General features: G+C 45.4%; 1 protein-coding gene across 5 annotated transcripts in view; it reads right to left on the bottom strand.

The window, feature by feature from the left end:
- Positions 1 to 1176: 1176 nt before the first annotated feature.
- The window catches only part of RHOT1 (ras homolog family member T1), a 107823-nt gene continuing 84950 nt past the window's right edge, over positions 1177 to 24049 (bottom strand). For all 5 annotated transcript variants that reach the window (XM_045375163.2, XM_065531207.1, XM_065531208.1 and 2 more), the window contains one exon: positions 1177 to 1465. In XM_045375163.2, coding sequence (XP_045231098.2) covers positions 1423 to 1465 — 43 coding nt within the window. In that variant the 3' untranslated portion in view covers positions 1177 to 1422. The remainder of the gene's footprint in view (positions 1466 to 24049) is intronic.

Raw genomic sequence — 24049 nt, 5'->3', positions numbered from 1 at the left:
TACATGGAGTTGAATAAATGAATAAATTATTTCAGAGATGAATACACTTTGGCATCTTTCTTGGATATATTCACACTCCCCAAAGCCCAAATATTGCAGTTAAAAAAAAAGCATCCAACGGCCGGGTGCGGTGGCTCATGCCTGTAATCTCAGCACTTTGGGAGGCCAAGGCGGGTGGATCATTTGAGGTCAGGAGTTTGAGACCACCCTGGCCGACATGGTGAAGCCCTGTCTCTACTAAAAATACAAAAGTTAGCCAGGTGTAGTGGTGCGCACCTATAATCCCAGTTATTCAGGAGGCTGAGGCAGGAGAATCGCTTGAGCCTGGGAGGCGGAGGTTGCAATGAGCCAAGATTGTACCAGTGCACTCCAGTTTGGGCAACAGAGTGAGACCTTGTCTCAAAAAAAAAAAAAAAAAAAATCAACTAGGTAACCAAATTTGCAGGAGGCAGCCATCCTATACCAGGGCCTAAAATGATTTCCAGCAGATGGAGAAGCACCTCTGTTGTTTTCTAAAGGGAAATACATGTCTGAAATCCCAGCACTTTGGGAGGCTGAGGAGAGGATCATTTGAGCCCAGGAGTTTGAGACCAGCCTGGGCAACATAGTGATACTCCATCCTGACATATAAAAAATTTAAAAATTAGCTGGGCACAGTGGCAGGCACCTGTAGTCCCAGCTACTCGGAAGGTGGAGATGGGAGGCTTGTCTGAGCCTGGGAGTTCAAGGCTGCAGTGAGCTGTGTTTGCACCCCAGCACTCCAGCCTGGGTAACACAGTAAGACCTTATCTCAAAAAATAAACAAACACATAAAATAAAATAATGCAAAGAAACTACGTCAGGAAACACGACCGGATGCGGTGGCTCATGCCTGTAATCCCAGCACTTTGGGGGACTGAGGCGGGTGGATCACCTGAGGTAAGATGTTCGAGACCAGCCTGGCCAACATGGGGAAACTCTGACTCTACTAAAAATACAAGTATCAGCTGGGCGTGGTCGCGGGTGCCTGTAATCCCAGCTACTTGGGAGGCTGAGTAATGAGAATCGCTTGCACCCAGGAGGCAGATGTTGCAGTGAGCTGAGATTGCGCCACTGCACTCCTGCCTGGGCGACAAGAGCGAGACTCCATCTCAAAAAAAAAAAAGAAACGACATCAGGAAACAATGCTACAGGACCTTGTGTTTGACCTCTTTTATTTCTCTCCTTGATACAGAAAGCACCCAATTGGTGCCTAATAAATGCACACTAAAGGCTTTGCCTCCTTTGAGGTGCTGGAGCAGCGAGACTGGCTGGGAGCCACATGAAGTCCTGGAGCCACAGTGTCCTCTAGTGGGAAACTGAGGCCACAGCACTCCACAGAGTTGAAGACACACAGTGCGGTGCCAGAGCTGGGCAGTTTCCCTAAAGTGACCCGGATTAGTCTCAGTGCAGGCACCAGGGCAGACTTCCAGGGCTGTTTTCATGCCTGGAAAAAACAAACAAACAAACAACACACTTTACAAGACGTGTTTTTCTGCACGTATTACTCAGAAAGCCATTGCAGCCACATTTGTTCCTTAAAATTCATTGTCAGTCAATTTACGGGTCTAGGAGATGATTATAGGCTAACATCACAGAAAGAAACCAGATATTTGCTGCCTCTGATGGAAGTATACAGCACCCCCTAAGTATTTTTGCTGTAGAATAGAACCTGAATCTGTTTAAGTCTGTAGATCCAATTCACAGGAAATACATTGGTCATTAATGAATAAACACATTTAGAAGAATATGTTGAATGACACCACAGGGATATGATCAGGAAAATCCATACCATAGGAAACTACAGGACAAATCTCCTAGTTTCATCATATATATATGTATGTATGCATATTTGATCCTGAGTTTAAAAAATCAAGTGAAAAAAAAAACTTATTTAAAAACTTGGGGTGATCCAAACACTGTATATTTGATTTTAAGGAATTGTGTTTTTTTTTTGAGACAGGGTCTTGTTCTGTTGCCAAGGTTGGAGTGCAATGGTGTCATCGTGTCTCACTGCAGCCTCGACATCCCAGGCTCAATCAATCCTCCTACCTCAGCCTTCTGGGAATCTGTCACTACAGGCCTACACCACCACGCCCAGCTAATTTTTGTATTTCTTTGTCGACATCGGGTCTTGCCATGTTGCCCAGGCTGGTCTTGAGCTCCTGAGCTCAAGCGATCTGCCCACCTTGACCTCCCAAAGTGCCAGGATGAGCCAACATGCTTGGCCAGTAGTTATTTTTAAAGTGTGAAGATGGTATTGTGGTTTGGTTTGGTTTTAAGATTCTTTATACTTTAGAGGTACACACTGAAGTATTTTCAGATGAAATAATGGGCTATCTGGGATTTGTTCAGCATAATTCCAGAGGGGGTGGGGGAACAATGAAACAGATAGACCATGTTGGGAAGTGTTGAAGTTTGGTGGTGGGTACGTGACAGATCATTATACTAGTCTACTTTTGTTTTTATTTGAACATTTTAAAAATATATATTAAAAAAAAAATCCTTACTAAGGTTTTACTTTAATTCTCTTTGAGAGCCCATAGGTAACTCCTTTAAAAGCCTTATTTTGCTGCCTCTGTGAGAAAACTATTTGACAGCTTCTGTAGGATGGGGTGTTACAGATTGCTTTCACCAAGCACATCTGAGAAGTATGGTCAGAATCGGGTGAATCGCTATGCTTTAAAACTTGAGGGTCAGGTACAGTGGCTCATGCCTGTAATCCCAAGACTTTGAGAGGCAGAGGTGGGAGGATCGCCTGAGCTTAGGATGTTCAAGTCCAGCTTGGGCAATATAAGGAGACCTCACCTCTACAAAAAAATTTAAAAAGCTGGGGGCAGGGGTGTGGGCCTCTAGTCCCAGCTACTCAGGAGGCTGAGGCAGGAAGATTGCTTGAGCCCAGGAGATGGAGGCTGCAGTGAGCCGTGATGGCGCCACTGAACTCCAGCTTGGGCGACAGAGACCCTGTCTCAAAAAAATAAATAAAACGGCACCATTTGAAAGAGCTTCTGTTCTTTTATTTACCCCTGGATCATAAGGTGGGAAGAGGCCAAGAACCAGTGGACAGGTGTTTTAAGGGCGGCTTTGACAAATGCTCTGACTCGAGGAAGCCAGTCGCACCTATGCTCCAGGCAATCTCCAGACTGTCTCCATGACCCTCTCTCCTGAACAGTAACTCCTGACCAGAACTTCCCAAGAAAACCTCAGCAAGTGTATAGGTGGATTAAGCACCTCCTGCGTCCTTTGCAACCATCATTCTCCCCTCTGCACCAGCTTATATAAACACAGCTGTATCAGCAGCCCGCCAGCTGCCAACTCTCCTAGAAGATATTCGGCATTTTCCTATTCTGGCTAAAAATAAGTCTCAGGCTCTCCTGGGCATCTGCAGGTGGAGTGCTCATTCTGCCATGCTGGAGTTTTCTTAAGATGCTGGAAGAAAGAAACATGGAATTACTTGTATCATGTTCATGGCAGAAGCTCTGCTCCTTCCTTTGGGAAATGGTCACAAGCATAATTGAAGCTGAAAGGAGCCCTTCTGCCTGTCCCTAAAGGTCTTCACTAACTGGGTACTAACCTCGAACACGGCATCTGCAGACAGAGGGCATGGGTTCAAGTCCCAGTCCTGCTGCTTACCTAAGTCTAGCACAGGTTCCTTAAACTCCTTTAGCCTTAGTTCTTTTATAATGGGCATGATAGTAATATCTACCTCTAGGTTATGATAAATGATATGTGAAAAGGGCTTTGGAAACAGTTCTATAAATGTGCTAATTTTTTTCCTTCTTCTTCTTTTTTTTTTTTTTTTTTTTTTTTTTTGAGACGGAGTTTCACTCTTATTGCCCAGGTTGGAGTGCAATGGTGCGATCTAGGCTCATTGCAACCTCCGCCTCCCAGGTTCAAGTGATTCTCCCGCCTTAGCCTCTTGAGTGGCTGGGATTACAGACATGCGCCACCACACCTGGGTAATTTTGTATTTTTGGTAGAGACGGGGGTTTCTCCATGTTGGTCAACTCCCGACCTCAGGTGATCTGCTTGTCTCAGCCTCCCAAAGTGCTAAGATTACAGGTGTGAGCCACCGCACCCAGCCTATTTTTTCCTTCTTATTACACTCTCCCACCCACCCCCTTGGACCAACAGGCTCTCATTTATACACTCAACAAACACTTGAGACATTTTAAGAAAAGAAAACTTCAGACCAATATCCCTCGTGAACATAGGTTCAGACATTCTTAAAATGTTGGCAAGTCAACTCTAACATATATGAATAGAATAATACATCGTGACCAAATAGGGTTAATTTAGCACAGCAACTTGGTTTAACATTTGCAAATCCATGTTGGCTGGGCATGGTGGCTCATGCCTGTAATCCCAGCACTTTGGGAGGCTGAGGCAGCAAGATTGCTTGAGCTCGGGAATTTGAGACCAGCCTGGGCAACATTATGAGACCTTATAATGAGACTTTGTTTCTAAAATGTCAGCTAGGCATCGTGGCACATGCCCATTGTACCAGCTACTTGGGAGATTGAGGTGGGAGGATTGCTTTAGCCTGGGTGATCGAGGCTGCAGTGAGCCGAGATCAAGGCTGCAGTGAGCCATGATTGCACCACTGCACTCCCGCCTGGGAGGCAGAGATCCTACCTAAAACAAAACAAAACCGAAACTATGTTATTTACCATATTAACAGACTGAAGAAGAAAAAACATACGATAATTTCAATAGATGTGGAAAATCATCTGACAAAATTCAACATCTATTTATGATAGGAACTCTCAGGTGGTTGCTGTCCCAGCAACAGCCTGAAGGTGGGCAAAGGGGGAAGGAGGGAGACCAGTTAGAAGCCTATTCCATCAATCCCAGCTAGAGAAAGACTAGGGAGAGAATTGAATCATGACGGTGGTGAGAGGTGGTCACTCTCTGATTATCTTGAAGGTAGGCCCAATAGGATTTGCTAATAGAATGACTGTAGGGAGTGAGGGAAAGAAAGTATCCAATAAGGATGACTCAAATATTTTTGGACTGATCAACTGAAAAGCTAAAGTTGTGGTTAATAATGATGGGGAAGATGGTGGGCACAGCAGATTTTGGTGGAATAGATCAAAAGTTTAATTTTGGACATGTTGAGTTTGAGATATACATTGAGCATCCAAGGTAAGACGTCTAATAGGCAGAGGATATATGAATCCAACGATAAAGAGAGAGACCATATTTGGGCTCTAAATTTGGGAGGCTTCAGCATATAGTTGGTGTTTAAAGTTAGGAGAGAAATAAAATTACCAAAAATCTGAGAAGAGACAGAAAAAATGTGTCAAGTACTCAGCCCTGTGTCCCTTCACCATTAAGATATCTGATAGAGAAAGACAATACAGCAAAGAAGCCCAGAAAATAGTGGCCAGCGAGGCAGAAAAAAAAACAGGAGATTGTGGAGGCCAGAAGCAGACAGTGCTCTGAGGAGAAAGGAAATGTGTCAGACACTGTTGCTGAGGGTAAGACGACGGCTGAGATTAGATGCCGTTGTTGAGGGTAAGACGGTGGCTGAGATCAGACACTGTTGTTGAGGGTAAGACGGTGGCTGAGATCAGATGCTGTTGCTGAGGGTAAGACGGTGGCTGAGAACCGATTGTTGAATTTGGCAATGTGGAGGACATTGGAGACCTTTACAAGAGCAGTTTCGGTATGGTAGGGGAGGCAACAAGCTGGGAGGAGCGGCTCAAGACAGAATAGGAACATCAATCTCTTCAAAAACTCTTCCAAAAAATAGAAAAGGAGAGAACACTTCCCAACTCATTCTATGAGGCCAGTATTACCATGAAAAGTGTTACTTGGGGCCGGGCGCGGTGGCTCAAGCCTGTAATCCCAGCATTTTGAGAGGCCGAGGTGGGCGGATCACGAGGTCAGGAGATTGAGACCACCCTGGCTAACACAGTGAAACCCCATCTCTACTAAAAATACAAAAAATTAGCCGGGCGTGGTGGTGGGCACTATAGTCCTAGCTACTCAGGAGGCTGAGGCAGGAAAATGGCGTGAACCCGGGAGAGGGAGGTTGCAGTGAGCTGAGATCGTGCCATTGCACTCCAGCCTGGGCGATAGAGCGAGACTCTGTCTCAAAAAAAAAAAAAAAAGTGTTACTTGGATAACAAAACTAGACAGAGACATCACAAGAAAACTATACAATGATACACCTTATGCTATAGATGCAAACGTCCTCAACAAAATACTAACAAACTGAATCCAACAACATATAAAAAGAAGTATATACCATGACCAAACAGGATTTTCCCAGAAATGCGAGATTGGTTCATCATACAAAAATCAATGTAATACATATACTCTATGAATAGAATAAAGGACAAAAAACAAATGATCATTTCAGTAAACAAAAAAAAAGCACTTGATAAAATCCAATGTTGCTTCATTATAAAAACACTCAACAAACTAGGAGGAGAATTGGTTTAATCTGATGAAAGACATCTGTGAAAGACCCACAGCTCAGCCTGGGCAACATGGCGAAACCCTGTCTCTACTAAAACATACAAACATTAGCCGGAGGCTGGGTGTGGTGGCTCACCCCTATAATCCCAGCACTTAGGGAGGCTGAGGCAGGCAGATTGCTTGAGGTCAGGAGTTCAAGACCAGCCTGGCCAACATAGCAAAACCCCATCTGTACTAAAAATACAAAAATTAGCTGGGCATGGTGGCACGTGCCTGTAATCCCAGCCATTCGGGAGGCTGAGACAAGAGAATTGCTTGAACCCAGGAGGCAGAGGTTGCAGTGAGCTGAGATTGTGCCACTGTACTCCAGCCTGGGTGACACAGCAAGACTCTGTATCTGAAGAAAAAAAAAAAAAAGGCTGGGCGCAGTGGCTCACGTCTGTGATTCCAGCACTTTGGGAGGCCGAGGCAGGTGGATCATGAGGTCAGGAGATCGAGACCATCCTGGCTAACATGGTGAAACTCCGTCTCTACTAAACATACAAAAATATTAGCTGGGCTTGGTGGTGGGCGCCTGTCGTCCCATCTGCTGGGGAGGCTGAAGCAGGAGAATGATGCGAACCCGGGAGGCGGAGCTTGCAGTGAGCCAAGATTGGGCCACTGCACTCCAGCCTGGGCGACTGAGCAAGACTCCGTCTCAAAACAAATAAACAAACAAACAAAACAGAATTAGCCAGGCATGGTGGTATGTGCCTGTGATCCCAGTCACTTGGGGGCTGGGAGGCTTGCTTGAGCCCAGGAGGCGGAGGTTGCAGTGAACCAAGATCATGCCACTGCACTACAGGCTGGATAAAAGAGCAAGACCCTGTCTCAAAAAATAAAAAAAATAAAAAAGAGAAAACCCACAGCTAACCCGTAACTTACTCCTGAAAAGACTGAATGCTTTCCCCCCTAAGAACAAAACAAGGATGTCTGCTCTTGTCATTTGTACTTAACATTGTACTGAGAGGTCTAGGCCGGGCAATTAAGAAAGAAAAATAAGTAAAAGACATACACTTTGGAAAGGAAGGAATAAAACTATCTCTAATTGCAGATGACATGGTCTTATGTATAGAAAGTCCTAGGCCTGGTGTGGTGGCTCACGCCTAATTCCAGCACTTTGGGAGACCAAGGAGGGAGGATTGCTTGAACCCAGGAGTTGGAGATCAGGCTGGGCAACATGGCAAGACTGTGTTTCCACCAAAAAAAAAAAAAAAAAAGGGAAAGAAAGAAAGAGTAGCCGGGCACAGTGGCTCACATCTGTAATCCCAGTACTTTGGGGGACTGAAGCGGGCCGATCACCTGAGGTCAGGAGTTCGAGACCAGCCTGACCAACATGGAGAAACCCTGTCTCTACTAAAAATACAAAAATAAATTAGCCTGGCATGGTGGCACATGCCTGTAATCCCAGCTACTCTGGAGGCTGAGGCAGGAGAATCACTTGAACTTGGGAGGCAGAAGTTTCCATGAGCCGAGATGGAGCCATTGCACTCCAGCCTGGGTAACGAGAGCAAAACTCTGAAAAAAAAAAAAAAGAAGAAAAGAAAAGAAAGAAAGAAAGAGAAAAAAGCTGCGTGTGGTGGCATGTGCCTGTGGTCTCAGCTACCGGGGAGGCTGAAGTGGGAGGATCACATGAGCCTGGGAGGCAGAGGTTGCAGTGAGCCGAGATCATGCCACTGTACTCCAGCCTGGGCAACAGAATGAAACCCTGTCATAAAAAAAGAAAAGAAAATTGAAAACATATGCCCATACAAAACCTTGCATATGAATGTTTGTAGCATTACTGATAATAATGAAAAGGAGGAAACAACCCAAAATATCCATAATTTTTTTTTTTTGAGACAGAGTCTTGTTCTGTTGCCCAGGTGATCTCAGCTCACTGCAACTTCCACCTCCTGGGTTCAAGTGATTCTCATGTCTCAACTTCCCCAGTAGCTAGAATCACAGGCATGCACCACCACGCCCAGCTAATTTTCATATTTTCAGTAGAGATGGGGTTTCGCCATGTTGGTCGGGCTGGTCTCGAACTCCAGCCTCAAGTGATCTGCCTGCCTTGGTGGATCCACATATTGTATGATTCCATTTACATAAAATATTTAGAAGAGGCAAATTCGTAGAGACAGAAAGTAGATTAGTGATTACCAGGGGTTCGGAGAAAGGACTGGGGAGGGACTGCTAATGGGTACAGTTTCTTTCTGGAGTGATGAAATGAGACAGTGGTGATGGTTGCACAAGTTTGTGACTATACTAAAAAGCCACTGAATTGTACATGCTAAAAAGGTGAATTTTATGGAGTGTGAGCTATATCTCAGGTTCTGAAAAGAGACAGAATAGGAGACACTGAGGAAACTCTTTCAAGCAAGTTATAAAGGGAACAGAGAAATATGGACGAAGAGATATTTTTTTTTCATATGGGGGAAATAACTTTGTTAGTAAATCCAGAGGAAAACAAATCAAAGATCCAAGAAAGACAGGGGGAACTGTTGAAGGATGCAGACGACAGAGGGAAGAATCTAGTGCTTAACCGAAGGAGCTGCCTAGGGACAGTTTCTCTGTAGTCACAGAAGGGAAAATACAGCAGATACGTGCAAGTCTAGGTAGGTGGGCGCGCACGGGATGAGAGCTGGATGAGATTCTCTTCCAAGTGCTCTCCTTCAGAGAGCTTGGTCTGTTTTCCTTCAACATCTTGCTTATAGCCTCCTATTTCAAAACGTGCCTGCCAAGAAAGCACACTTGCTTCCAAGAAAACAAGCAAGAAATCAAACAAACCAATCCCCTAAAATCATCTACCCTGAAAGCTTTATTCCTTTTCCTCAAGACAGGGTCTTGCTCTGTCATCCAGGCACAATTATAGCTCACTGCTGGCCCCAACAGCTTTAAAAAATGAATTCCAGCCAGGGACACAGTGGCTTATGCCTGTAATCCCAGCACTTTGGGAGGCCGAGGCAGGAGGACTGCTTTAACTCAGGAATTTGAGCCTGGGCAATCTAGCAAGACCTCACCTCTTCTAAAAATTTTTTTAAACTAGTCAGGTGTGGTGGCATGTGCCTGTAGTCCCAGGTTCTTGGGAGGTTGAGGTGGGAGGATTGCCTGAGCCCGAGAGGGCGAGGCTGCAGTGAACTATGATTGTCACTGTACTCCCTGATGGGCAAGAGTGAAACCCCAACTCAAAAAAAAAAAAAAAAAAAAAAAAATTCTATCTCAAACTGGTCATTCTGAATTCTTTCAACAATGTTATTTATTTCTATGTTATTTTAATCTATTTTTGAAATTAAATTTTATTATTAAAGACTGATACTTGCTCAAATGAAATCCAAAAGGTATAGAAAGCAAATCTCTTTCCCACCTGTCCCCAGCCCTCCTCCTTGAGGCCAGTTTATTGTATATCCTCTGAGAGGTAGTCTACGCACAATTGCGTATTTATCCCTCCTCCCTTTTTAATTAATTAATTTATTTATTTATTTATTTTTGAGATGGAGTCTCACTCTGTCGCATAGGCTGGAGTGCAGTGGCGCGATCTCAGCTCACTGCAAGCTCTGCCTCCTGAGTTCATGCCCTTCTGCCTCAGCCTCCTGAGTAGCTGGGACTACAGGTGCCCGCCACCACACCCAGCTAATTTTTGTATTTTTTTCCGTAGAGACGGGATTTCACCGTGTTAGCCAGGATGGTCTCAATCTCCTGACCTTGTGATCCACCCGCTTCAGCCTCCCAAAGTGCTGGGATTACAGGCGTGAGCCACCGCGTCCGGCTCTCTCTTCCCTTTTTAAAACCATAAATAGTATCCAGACTTACCTAGTATTCTGCATCATGCTGTTTTCACTGAAGATACATCTTGGAGACTGCTTCATATCAGTACATACAGCACTGATACATTCGTTTTCATAACTGCCATGACATGGTGGTCCTAAAACATGTTCACAGAGTCCTTGATACTTCTCCTTTCAAGAGGTGGCTTGATTCCCCTCCCCAAACATGTGTGCTGGACTTAGTGACATGCTTCTGTAGAACAGAATACAGCAGAAGCAATGATGTGTGCCCTCTGAGACTAGGTCAAACAAGACAGTGTAACTTCCTCCTGTTTTCTATCTCTTGGGTCACTTGCTCTGGGATCAGCCAACTGTCATGTCATTCAAGCAGCCGTGTGAAGAGAGGCCCATGTGGTGAGAAGCTGAGGCCTCCTGCCAATGGCTACTGTGCCATCTTGGAAAGGGATCTCCCAGCCCCAGTCAAGCCTTCAGGTGACTGCAGCCCTGGTTGACAGTCTGAATACAATCTAATTAGTGACCTGGAGCCAGAATCACCCAGCTAAATTGCTCCCAAATTCCTGACCCACAGAGACTGTGAGATAACACGTTTATTTTAAGCTGCCAAGTTTTGGGATAATTTGTTACACAGCTATATGTAATTATATATATATATATATATATATATATATACACACTTTTTTTTTGAGATAGGGTCTTGCTGTGTCACTCAGGCTAGAGGGCAGTGGCACGATCTCAACTCACTGCAACCTCTGCTTCCTCAGCTCATGAGATCCTCTCACCTCAGCACCCTGAGTAGCTGGGACTACAGGCGTACAGTTCCATGCCTGGCAAATTTTTTAATTTTTTTTGTAGAGATGGGTAGAGACCATGTTGCTCAGGCTGGTCTCGAACTCCTGGACTCAAGCAATCCACCTGCCTTGGCCTCCCAAAGTGCTGGGATTCCAGGTGTGAGCCATCACACCCCACCAGCAATAGATAATTAAGACACGTGTTTAAGATAAATGTGTCCTATCTCCTCCATCATCCCATTTCAATATGAAAAGCCCTTGGCCAGCCATAAAGCGTGTCATGAATGTGAGGTAAAATGCTTCCTATCCCATTTTCTCTCCCCAGCTTTCTGATGGCGACCAGCACATACCTCTGAGTTTATTCACACCTGTCGCTCTCCAGTAACACAGTATGGTCTGTGGGTCTTTGAGCCAAGTGTGTGCTGGCCCATCTCATGTGCTCCCAGTTGATGATTTCCCCCAGAGATGTTGGTGTTTTCATCAGTACTTCCACCAGCAATTCTCTGGGTCGGTGTCAGAACCATGTAATAAGAAGTTTTTGAAATGTTCAGGAAGTGAAGTCAGCTAAGAAACAAATTTGGCTTTCTGAGCCCTTTCCCATCTCGCTGATCTGGGCAGGCCTCCCTGCAGTGTGGAGAGGACCTGTCAACTGTACTCTGAGAAGAAAGATTTCTTTTTTTAAAAAATCTCATCTTTCCCTGGAGTGGAAAGGCAGCTAATGGCATTCAGATATTTTGAGATGAAACTGTTACCATGGGAATGTTTCCATATCTCTCCCTTAATAATGATGGCTAGAAACAATGAACAGTACAGCTCTTAGAATTCTAGAAATAAAGGAAACAAGGGGAGAAAAATGAAAGCTGGAAAAACAGGTCCCCCTAAAGGACTGATTACCTCACTCAAAACTCTGCTCTGGCTGCATTCTAGGTGAATGTGGGGAGTCTGTAGGGTCAGCAGTTTTTCTCCAAGGGTCGGGGTTCCCATATAGGAGGGAGATCGGTGATCCCGAGGTGGGTGGGGGGTGATTCTTCAGTATTGCTGGTAAGGGGGTGAAGCTGGTCTCTCCTGAGGCTCTGTGTGTGGGGTGAGGAGTGAAGGAGGAAAATTGAAGAGCTAACAAATCCAGATGCTTCTAAATACTTCTCCATCTTTGTCCTGGCAAGAGGTCAAAGCACTTGAGGAACTCCTCCTCCCTAGGGCCTCAGACTGTACCCTGAAAGTAGAAGCATGCTGGCACACATTTTCATCTTGCAGTTCCAGAATTTCCTATGCTGGACTGTCCTCTACAAGGGCTCAGGAATAATTTCTTAACCAGGAAGGCACCTCCTCCTCCACCCACTGCTTGAAACACTGTAGGGGTCCCCTCAGGTCATTGTCAGCTGAGGTCCTGTTTCTCTAGGACTTTGAGAAATCAAAGGACAGATGACTCATTAATGAGCAAAATAATTTATCTCCTGTGACAGGCATTTTACCTTGTCTGCCATAACCCCATACTCTCTCTTGGAAGGATTTGTTTGCCTTTATTGTTTCTACTTTTGAGAAGGGTCATCCAAATAGAGCCATCCTGCCTATAAAATGAACGGGGATCCAACCCATTAGCTGGGAATTTAAGAACTCACATTGAGGCCGGGCGCAGTGGCTCAAGCCTGTAATCCCAGCACTTTGGGAGGCCGAGACGGGTGGATCACGAGGTCAGGAGATCGAGACCATCCTGGCTAACACGGTGAAACCCCGTCTCTACTAAAAAATACAAAAAACTAGCCGGGCGTGGTGGCGGGCGCCTGTAGTCCCAGCTACTTGGGAGGCTGAGGCAGGAGAATGGCATAAACCCGGGAGGCGGAGCTTGCAGTGAGCTGAGATTTGGCCACTGCACTCCAGCCAGGGCGACAGAACGAGACTCTGTCTCAAAAAAAAAAAAAGGAACTCATGTTGAATGTGTCAAGATAGGCACATTGGGTATCCCCTTATTGTAGGCACCCCTTAAATATCTCAAAGATGAAAGAAGTGGATACCATCCCACCAAGCACCCCTGCACAGTGTGAACTCACCTAAGGTGAGAACCGCCTGTTCACCGAAATCTTTATCTGTCAATTCCCTGCCTCCACCCCTGACCTAAGTTTGCTTGGAATGTCAGCATCTAGGGATTTCTTTTTGTTCTTGAGATCTTTAGTTAAAATACAATGTAAGCAGCACTTGAACTATTTCTTGGCGGTAGCAACTGAAAGCTAATCTTTATAGGAATGTAGCTTAAGGAGCAGAAACCATATTGGGTTGGGTGAACAACTAGAGAACGAAGTGTCTTCTTTCTCTGAAGCATCTACTGAAGCAACACATATGGTTGTCCCTGTCTCTCACACCCTCCAGAACCCACATTTTCTGTTCTAAAATTTATGATCCACAAAGAGAAAAGCAGTTTAAACATTTGATCTAGCATAAATATAAGCTCAGCAGAGGGAGCGCGGCAAGAGGTTCTAAACATAGGTGGCTCCACAGCGCAGAGAAACCAGCCAGGAGACACCCAGGCAAGCGTCCTTGGCTGACTTCCCAGGTCCCTTGGCTTTGGGCTTTCCACGGTCCTGGCCACATAAGGAAGGCTCTCTCTGCGGGTAACAGGCATCTCCTAATTCTTTCTAGCTGCCTGCTGCCCTGGTAGGACCTCTTCATTTGGGCTTGGGAGGTAATTTTTGGCAAACAGTAACTGTTACTCCCAAAATGTGGATCCTAAAATGTGGAAGAATCCTGATAACAATGTAAGATGCTACAGCTGCACCTGGATGGCGGCAGAGTTATAATCTGGTACATGTTTCAGCTGCCACTTATACATAACAGGTGAGCACAGCGTTCCTGCTGCTTGAAATGAACACCCATTCTGTTCCAAGCACATTATTACATGGCATATTTTTTTAAATTCAGCTGCACTTTGACAGTTTTTACAGAAAGTATGTGTCTCAATTTTTATATACCAAACTGGAGGAAATTTATCCAGTGAGGTGATTACTGATCTCCAGCCCCAGAACCCAGAAGCGTGAGGCACACAGGCACCTGAACTCTTCCAGGCCAAATGAAACTAAACGCTCTTTTGTTTTGTTTTGTTTTGTTTTGAGACGGAGTCTCGCTCTGTCGCCCAGGCTGGAGCGCAGTGGCAAGATCTCAGCTCACTGCAAGCTCCGCCTCCCAGGTTCACGCCATTCTCCTGCCTCAGCCTCCCGAGTAGCTGGGACTACAGGTGCCCGCCACCACGCCTGGCTAATTTTTTGTATTTTTAATAGAGACGGGGTTTCACCATGTTAGCCAGGATGGTCTTGATCTCCTGACCTTGTGATCCTCCCACCTTGGCCTCTCAAAGTGCTGGGATTACAGGTGTGAGCCACCGCACCCGGCCTAAATATTCTTTATGTATGAATTGTTATGGTGCAAGGTGAACACTACCTCCTCCATAAAAGCTTTCTGGGAGCTCCTTAACAGGAGAAAATCCCCCCTCTGCTCGAATTCCCACTGCACTTGATTTTTTTTTTTTTTTTTTTGAGATGGAGTCTCGCTCTGTCACCCAAGCTGTAGTGCAGTGGTGCAATCTCAGCTCACTGCAAGCTCTGCCTCCTGGGTTCAAGTGATTCTCCCACCTCAGCCTCCCGAGTAGCTGGGATTACAGGCATCTGCCATCATGCCTGGCTAATCTTTGTATTTTTGTAGAGATGGGGTTTCACCATGTTGGACAGGCTGGTCTTGAACTCCAGACCTCAGGTGATCCACCTGCCTCAGCCTCCCAAGGTGCTGGGATTACAGGCGTGAGACACTGCACCCAGCCCGTACTTGATTTTATCTCTTATAGTTCTTATTTTTCTACCAAAATACTTATTTACGTATTACTTCTCCCTATTGTATCAGAAGATCTTTGAATCAGGCACCTCCCCCATAACTATTTCATCTCTATTTCTCACAACATACAGCCCAGCACTTTATACAAAGGAGGCTCCAAGTACATATTTCTGAAGGAAAGAATGACCAAGCAGAACAGAATCCCTTGTGATAAACTAAGTGTAGCAGTAGAAGAGAGATCACTGAGCCCCGGCCAAGAGGCCTAGTTGACCAGACGACTTGAAGAAAGGCTCAGACCCCAAGTCTGAGGCCTGTGACCCCTGGCTCTGAATTGTGCAAGTTCCTGACATTCTGTCGTTGATTTTGTGGAAGCCCTTCCCCACAGCTCAGTTGTTTGAGCCAGCTCTGCAGGAAATATTTTGGTTGTCCTTTAGCTTTATTTCCTCACTCAGTCCAACAAGCTGCACTGACTTTCATAGAATTTTAAGGCAAATGGCTTAAAGTTCATTTATTTGTCCATTTACTCATTGATTCAAAACATATTTATTGAGCATCGACTATGTACCAAGTATTGTTCTAGGCCCTGAATATAAAGTGGTGATTAAGACAGTCAAAGCCCTACTCTTATAGAGCCTACGTTGAAGCAGCAGGGAGACCCTCGACAAATGAAGGAACACATGTGGAAAAGGAAGGAAGGGAGGGAAAGAGGAGAGAGAAGGAGGGAGGGACAGAAGATAGTGGGGAGGGAGGGGGAGAGGGAATCAGAGAGGGAGGGAGGAAGAAGTAAGGGAGGGAGGGAGGGAAGATGGAATGGTGGGAGGGATGGAGGATGGGAATGAGACAGGGAGGGAGGATGGAAGGGAGGGAGGGATGGAGGATGGGAACGAGAGAGGGAGGGAGGGAGGATGGAAGGGAGGGAACGAGAGAGGATGAAAGGGAGGGAGGGAGGATGGCTGGTGGTGAGATGCTGACAATCAGGGTGATGTCAGATAGAGTTTTTGTTTATTTGTTTTGAGACAGAGTCTCGCTTTGTCACCCAGGCTGGAGTTCAATGGTGTGATCTCGGCTCACTGCAACCTCTGCCACCTGGATTCTCCTGCCTCAGCCTCCCAAGTGACTGGGATTACAGGCACCCACCACCATGCCCAGCTAATTTTTGTATTTTTAGTAGAGAAGGGGTTTCACCATGTTGGTCAGGCTGGTCTTGAACTCCTGGCCTCAAGTGATCCACCCCCCTCAGCCTCCCAACATGTTGGGATTACAGGTGTGAGCCACCACACCTGACCGTCAGATTGAGTTTCTAGATGGTTTCTTTACACAGTCTGGAAAGGCTCCACTTTGAGGAGGTAACATTTAAATTGAGATGTACGTGACAAGCATGAGGCAGCTTTGCAAAAAAAGAGGGAAAAGCATTTCAAGCAGAGAATAGCCGGTGCAAAGGCTCTGAAGGAAGCAGGCAATAGGTCTGCAAACTGAGATCAGAGAAGCAGGCAAGGAACAGTGCAGTCAGGCTTTAAAAAGCAGGACAAGGGCCAGGCGCGGTGGCTCATGCCTGTAATCCCAGCACTTTGAGAGGCCGAAGCAGGCAGATCACGAGGTCCGGAGATCGAGACCATCCTGGCTAACACGGTGAAACCCCGTCTCTACAAAAAATACAAAAAATTAGCTGGGCCCACGTGGAGGTGGGTGCCTGTAATCCCAGTTACTTGGGGGGCTGAGGCAGGAGAATCGCTTGAACCCAGGAGGCAGAGGTTGCAGTGAGCTGAGATAGCGCCATTGCACTCCAGCCTGGGCGACAAGAGTGAGACTCCATCTCAAAAAAAAAAAAAAAAAAAAAAAAAAAAAAAGTAAGAGGAAGTCAGGAAAAAGTGTAGTGAATGTGTGAAAACATATTCAGCCACTCATTCTCTAGATGGTATATAGAAGTGGCTGGGCCGGGCGCGGTGGCTCAAGCCTGTAATCCCAGCACTTTGGGAGGCCGAGACGGGCGGATCACGAGGTCAGGAGATCGAGACCATCCTGGCTAACACGGTGAAACCCCGTCTCTACTAAAAATACAAAAAAATAAGCCGGGCGAGGTGGCGGGCGCCTGTAGTCCCAGCTGCTCGGGAGGCTGAGGCAGGAGAATTGCGCGAACCCGGGAGGCAGAGCTTGCAGTGAGCGGAGATCTGGCCACTGCACTCCAGCCTGGGCGACAGAGCGAGACTCCGTCTCAAAAAAAAAAAAAAAAAAAAAAAAAAAGAAGTGGCTGGATGGCACTGGAATTACGGAAATCCTGGAGGCAGATTACAGAAGCAGATATGAAAAATATTAGTGACAAAACTTTATTCTAGGAGGTTCCCCCCATTAAAGCCCCTGACACAAGTACTTTTCCATTTATAAAATGTGAATAAATTTTAAGAGCATTTTTTCAAAATTAACAACTTAAGAACAATTAAAAATCATAAAAAGTGCTTTTCAAAGAGTAGTTATAGCCTTACTTCCCCTCAGTTATCTGTACCTGAAATAAACCTAACCACGTGTCTGCACTCCTCTCAATAAACACATCAATTACCTAGTGACAGCTAGCAGAAATGAAAGCAGAATGCCTCAGAGGAAATGAAAGTCTTCCAGAAAATTTGCTTTGCCAACTTTAACCCTTTTTAGTTAAAGAGATGTCAAAACTGTTTAGTGGGGTTTTTCTTTCTTTCTCTTTTTCCCCTTAGGCCTGTTTCTTTTTGTTTTTTGTTTTCACAGAATATACTGCAAATTTACCAAAGGTAGGAAAAAAAGGCCAGTCATTAGGTTGGCTCCTACAGTGGAAGGAGTACCAAACTGGGAAACAAGATACCCGGTTTCAGTCCTAGCTCGAGGACAAACTAATACTGTGGCTTTGAGTAAGTCACTTCTTGCTGTCACCTAGGCTGGAGTTCAGGGATCTGGGCTCACTGCAAGCTCCACCTCCTGGGTTCAAGCAATTCTCCTGCCTCAGCCTCCCGAGTAGCTGGGACTACAGGCACCCACCACCATGCCTGGCTAATTTTTTGTATTTTTAGTAGGGACGTGATTTCACTGTGTTAGCCAGGATGGTCTCGATCTCCTGACCTCGTAATCTGCCCGCCTCGGCCTCCCAAAGTGCTGGGATTACAGGCGTGAGAAACCGCACCCGGCCATCACTTCTCGCCTTTTTGTGCTCCCTGTATGCTATGAAAGTATGGAGTTGGACAGATGACCTTTATACTATGTAAGCTATTTAAGCTTTGAAATATTGGCTTTAAAATTTAAAGAAATATAAGAAGGATGATCACACGTTCATGCGCACAAGGGGGTAAATTCCCCAGATAACTAGAGTTCAAACTAACCATTCTCATGGGATTCCTTTACTTTCCATGTATACCAGTTACACAACTGGACAACTGAAAACAAGCATGGATGAAGTGCCAAAAGAATAGTTCCACATGAGTCCTCAGAAGAAGTGGAACCGATGCTCCCTTTACCTTCTAAGCATCAAACTGCTCTTTGAGGTTAATCCCACGGTGGCGGGTGCACCGTGCTCTTATGAGCAATATGATCAGTAAAAGTGAAAAAAATCAAACACTCCTACATCCACTCTTAGTTTTCACACAAACAAAACATGACTACAGTATTTTTAAGTTCTTCCTAATATTGAACCTTTTCACATTCCAAAACAATCAGGTAACTTTTAAAAATCATTAGTAAATGCTGCTGTGCATTTACTACTATATTTTCATCAGTTACAGGGGGTGTTTATCAAATCTGGCTGTCAGCTTCTGTACAGCACGTGAATGGTTTCCACTTTTTTGTTGCTGTTGCTGTTGAGATGGAGTCTTGCTGGAGTGCAGTGATGTAATCTCGGCTAAGTGCAACCTCTGCCTCCTGGAGTCAAGCTATTCTCCTGCCTCAGGCTCCCGAGTAGCTGGGATTATAGGCATGCACCACCACATCTGGCTAATTTTTGTATTTTTAGTAAAGAAGGGGTTTCACCACATTGCACCGGCTGGTCTCAAACTCTTGACTTCAGGTGCCCGCCTTGGCCTCCCAAAGTGCTGGGATTACAGGCGTGAGCCACCACGCCTGGCTAGTTTCCACATTTTTAGATGGTTAAGAAAATCAAAATAAGAATATTTTCTGGTACATAAAACTGACACAAAACTCACATCTCTGTGTCCATAAATGAAGTTTCATTAGAACGAAATCACTCATTTGCTTATATATTGTCTATGATTGTTTTCATGCTACAACAGAGTTAAGTAGTTGTGAAAGTCTCAAATACTTCCAATCTGGCCCTTTGCAGAAAAAGTTTGCGACTTATAACTTAAACTGCAGCCTATACATTCATGTTATCCTAATAAAACTCCTAAGAGTTGATTATAATACACTTATATGGGCTGGGCATGATGGCTCCTGCCTGTAATCAATCCCAGCACTTTGAGAGGCCGAGGTGGCAGATCACCTGAGGTCAGGAGTTCGAGACCAGCCTGGCCAACATGGTGAAACCCCATCTCTACTAAAAATACAAAAATTAGGTGAGCATGGTGGCAGGCACCTGTAATCCCAGCTACTCGGGAGGCTGAGGCAGGAGAATCGTTTGAACCTGGGAGGCAGAGGTTGCAGTGAGCCAAGATCATGCCATTGCACTCCAGCCTGGGCAACAAGAGCAAAACTCTGTCTCAAAAAAATAAAAAAAAAACTTGTATATAAACTATAAATAGGAAAATGCTGAAAGAGAAACACTGTTCTTGTGGAATTTGGAATTTTCAATGTATAAAAATAATATTGGCAATTCCTCCTTATGTGTACACAGCTGACATTCAGCTTTCAAACCCAGAAGGACTAACAATCTCTCGATTTCACCATTGGACCTCTGCAACTATCTATGCTAAAGAAGATAAAATTGGCCGGGCGTGGTAACAAAAATTAGTTGGGCATGGTGGCACATGCCTGTAATCCCGGCTACTCAGGAGGCTGAGGCGGGAGAATCACATGAAGCCGGGAGGCAGAGGTTTCAGTGAGCCGAGTGGTGCCACTGTGAGACTGTCTCAAATAAAATAAAATCTTACCTTCTGGGTAAGATACTTTCTGAACCCAAAATATCTGGGACAAACGGTCTGACAAGTCTGAGTGCCATGGGAGCAAGAGGATATTTTATGAAACTGAGATGCACTAGAGAAACCTAAAATACACAGCTGTGATACTCACAGGTCAGACTTCCACAGAGCTGAGGGCCAAGCAGGTTAACAGACACTTGCTTTCACTGACAGCGACGTTTGATAAAAAGAGTTAAAAAGACACGAATTACTTGTAACCTTAGGGGTTTAAATAAGTGTGTTATTGGACTGTGAATCTGGTGATAAAGGCATTGGAGAGGTCAAGCTGCCTGCATGGATCATTCTCATACTGTGAACATTAAATTTAGCATCTTGACATGTGGTATTTCTCAAAAAGTACCTAGTCTCAAATCAGTTTCCTAAAAACACGTGGACTGTGAAAGTATGATTCAGGAATCTGGTATGTTGGTTAAAAAAACAAATAAAAAATAAGAAGTATTAAAGTATGAAGTCAAACATGTTAATGGAACTAGATCACACACTTATTTTTAGGATTTGCACATATATTTTAAAGGCATCTTTGTATTGACTTTTACTAGTGCAATTCAGACAAAAGGGACATCAAAGCTAACCTAACAGCCAATGATGGGCCAAAAAAAAAAAAAAAAAAAAAAGCCAACCCAAGTTGCATTTTGAGGGCCTGTTTAGGAAAGATTTATGCTCTACCACACAGGTCAGGCACTTACCTCTGTTTCCCTCTCTTCATTATTCAGCTGCCTTCACAGATTGGGAAAGTTCTCATTTCATTCAAGACTGGCTCATCAGCCAGGCGCGGTGGCTCAAGCCTGTAATCCCAGCACTTTGGGAGGCCGAGACGGGCGGATCACAAGGTCAGGAGATCAAGACCATCCTGGCTAATCCGGTGAAACCCCGTCTCTACTAAAAAATACAAAAAACTAGCCGGGCGAGGTGGCGGGCACCTGTAGTCCCAGCTACTCTGGAGGCTGAGGCAGGAGAATGGCGTGAACCCGGGAGGCGGAGCTTGCAGTGAGCTGAGATCCAGCCACTGCACTCCAGCCTGGGCGACAGAGTGAGACTCCATCTCAAAAAAAAAAAAAAAAAAAAAGACTGGCTCATCAGTATAGTTCTTTTTTCCTTTGTTTTTTTGAGATGAGGTCTCGCTCTGTTGCCCAGGCTGAAGAGCTGTGGTATGATCTCAGCTCACTGCAACCTCCACCTCCTGAGTTCAAGTGATTCTCCTGCCTCAGCCCGCTGGGTAGCTGAGATTACAGGTGTGTGCTACCACAGCCGGGTGTTTTTTTGTTTTTGTGTGTTTTTTTTTTTTTTTTTTTGAGACGGAATCTCGCTCTGTGGCCCAGGCTGGAGTGCAGTGGCCGGATCTCAGCTCACTGCAAGCTCTGCCTCCCGGGTTCATGCCATTCTCCTGCCTCAGCCTCTCGAGTAGCTGGGACTACAGACGCCCGCCACCTCGCCCGGCTAGTTTTTTGTATTTTTTTAGTAGAGACGGGGTTTCACTGTGTTAGCCAGGATGGTCTCGATCTCCTGACCTCGTGATCCGCCCGTCTCGGCCTCCCAAAGTGCTGGGATTACAGGCTTGAGCCACCGCACCCGGCCTGTTCTTGTTTTTTTTTAAATTAGAGACAGTGTTTCATCATGTTGGTCAGGCTGGTCTGAAACTCCTGATCTCAAATGATCTGCCTGCCTTGGCCTCCCAAAGTGCTGGGATTACAGGCATGAGCCACTGTGCTCGGCCTCATCAGTATATTTCTTCTTTGATGCCTTTCCCTGGCAGGTGATGTGCATATATGCACTGATACCCAAAGTCCTACCACTTTTATAGGCCATTTCAGAATGGTCATGTGCTCCCCAAATTCCTAACATCAGTGCCCACTCCTACCGTAGCATTATTAGTGCCAACAATGCGGGAAATTGCTCATTTTTTGGTCAAATGTGAAAGAGAAAGACATGAATAGCAAGAAGCAACAGACGCCTGATATAATAAATAAGGCTAAGTTACTACATTATGCTAGGACTACACACCTTCAAAGCAATGTTTCTTCACACAACTGCCTTATTATTCATTAAGACATTGTAGTAAACGGCCTCGAATTGTCCATTTGAAAGACAATGCTGAGGAGCTAGTGGTGTCGACAGGTTCCAGGCGATTCGAGCTCCAGCTAGGACGATGGAGGTTGTTTGCAACGACCATCTGGGGAAGAAGGTCCATGCTAAATGCAACACGGATGATACCATTGGGGACCTTAAGAAACCGATTGCCGGCCGGGCGCGGTGGCTCATGCCTGTTATTCCAGCACTTTGGGAGGCCGAGGTGGGTGGATCACGAGGTCAGGAGATCGAGACCATCCTGGCTAACACGGTGAAACCCCGTCTCTACTAAAAATCAAAAAATTAGCTGGGCGTGGTGGTGAGCGCCTGTAATCCCAGCCACTGGGAGGCTGAGGCAGGAGAATGGCATGAACCCAGGAGGTGGAGCTTGCAGTGAGCCCAGATTGCACCACTGCACTCCAGCCTGGGCAACAAGGCGAGACTCCATCTCAAAAAAAAAAAAAAAAAGAAACCGATTGCAGCCTAAACTGGTACCCGTTGGAACAAGATTGTCCTGAAGAAGTGGTACACGATTTTTAAGGACAATGTGTCTCTGGGGGACTATGAAATCCACGATGGGATGAACCTGGAGCTTTATTATCAAAAAATGAGAATGCTCTTCTTCCTACTGCCCCACTCTCCTCTCCCATCCTCACCCCCACACTGGCATAGATGCTTGTTTGTATAAGCTCACCTTAATAAAGACTTAGATGTTGAAAAAAAATTTTAAAAAAAGACAATGCTTTGGGAAGCTGAAGCAGGCAGATCACTTGAGGTCAGGAGTTTGAGACCAGCCTGGCCAACATGGTGAAACTCCGTCTCTACTAAAAATTAAAAAAAAAAAAAATTAGCCGGGCACGGTGGCTCACACCTGTAATCCCAGCACTTTGGGAGGCCGAAGTGGGTGGATCATCTGAAGTCAGGAGTTCAAGACCAGCCTAGCCAACATGGCAAAACCCCGTCTCTACTAAAAATACAAAAATTCGCCAGGCATGGTGATGCGTGCCTGTAATCCCAGCTCCTCGGGTGGCTGAGGCAGAAGAATTGCTGGAACCTGGGAGGTGGAGGTTTCAGGGAGCCAACATTGTGCCACTGCACCCCAGCCTATGGGTAACAGAGCAAGACTGTCTCAAAAAAAAAAAAAAAAAAAAAAAAATTAGCCGGGCATGGTGGTGGGCGCCTGTAGTCCCAGCTACTAGGAGGCTGAGGTTGCAGTGAGCCATGATCGTGCCACTGCACTCTAGCCTGGGTGACAGAGCAAGACTCTGTCTCAGAAAAAAAAAAAAAAAGACAATGCAACTGGTGTAAAGTGAAAGATCTCCTTTCGACTCTCAAGTTTCTATTTTCTTCATTTCTCCTTAGTATTCTTAAAGCTTGCATCTCCTGAGCAAACTGTAAAAGCCAGAAGAAGCCTTTTCTTGTGTTCACATTATTTTCTCACATTCACTAGTCTCTAAAGTAGATGCAAAATGAAGAAAAATAGGCCAGCTCTGGTGGCTCATACCTATAATCCCAGCACTTTGGGAGGCTGAGGCAGAAGGATCACTTGAGCTCTGGAGTTTGAGACCAGCCTGTGCAACAGAGTGAGACCTCATCTCTACTAAAAGTATTTTTTTAAAATTTGCCAGGTGTGGTGGCACATGTCTGCAGTCCCAGCTACTTGGAGGCTGAGGAGGGTGGATCACTTGAGCGCACAACGTCAAGGTTGCAGTGAGCTGTGATTACGCTCCTGCATTCCAGCCCTGGCAACAGAGCAAGACTCTGTCTCGAAAAGAAAGAAAAAACCGCTATGTGCCTGTAGGTTAAAGATGAGAAAACAGTGAGCATTCCCTCTACTAATCCACCCCACCTGGAGTGATTGACAAGCGAGGAAAGGGGCTAGCTTAGCAAAGGAGTGTGTCCAGAGCAAGCGCAAGATAGGGCAGCTGCTCCCTCCCTTCTTTTGAACCAAAGAAATGTAAGTTCCCCAAATGAAAAGATGGAGAGAGAGTATCTAAATATATAAACACACCACTCATTA

This window comes from Macaca fascicularis, chromosome 16 (genome assembly GCF_037993035.2).
Source record: "Macaca fascicularis isolate 582-1 chromosome 16, T2T-MFA8v1.1".
Lineage (NCBI taxonomy): Eukaryota > Metazoa > Chordata > Mammalia > Primates > Cercopithecidae > Macaca > Macaca fascicularis.
This window is presented reverse-complemented; position numbering and strand designations above follow the sequence as displayed.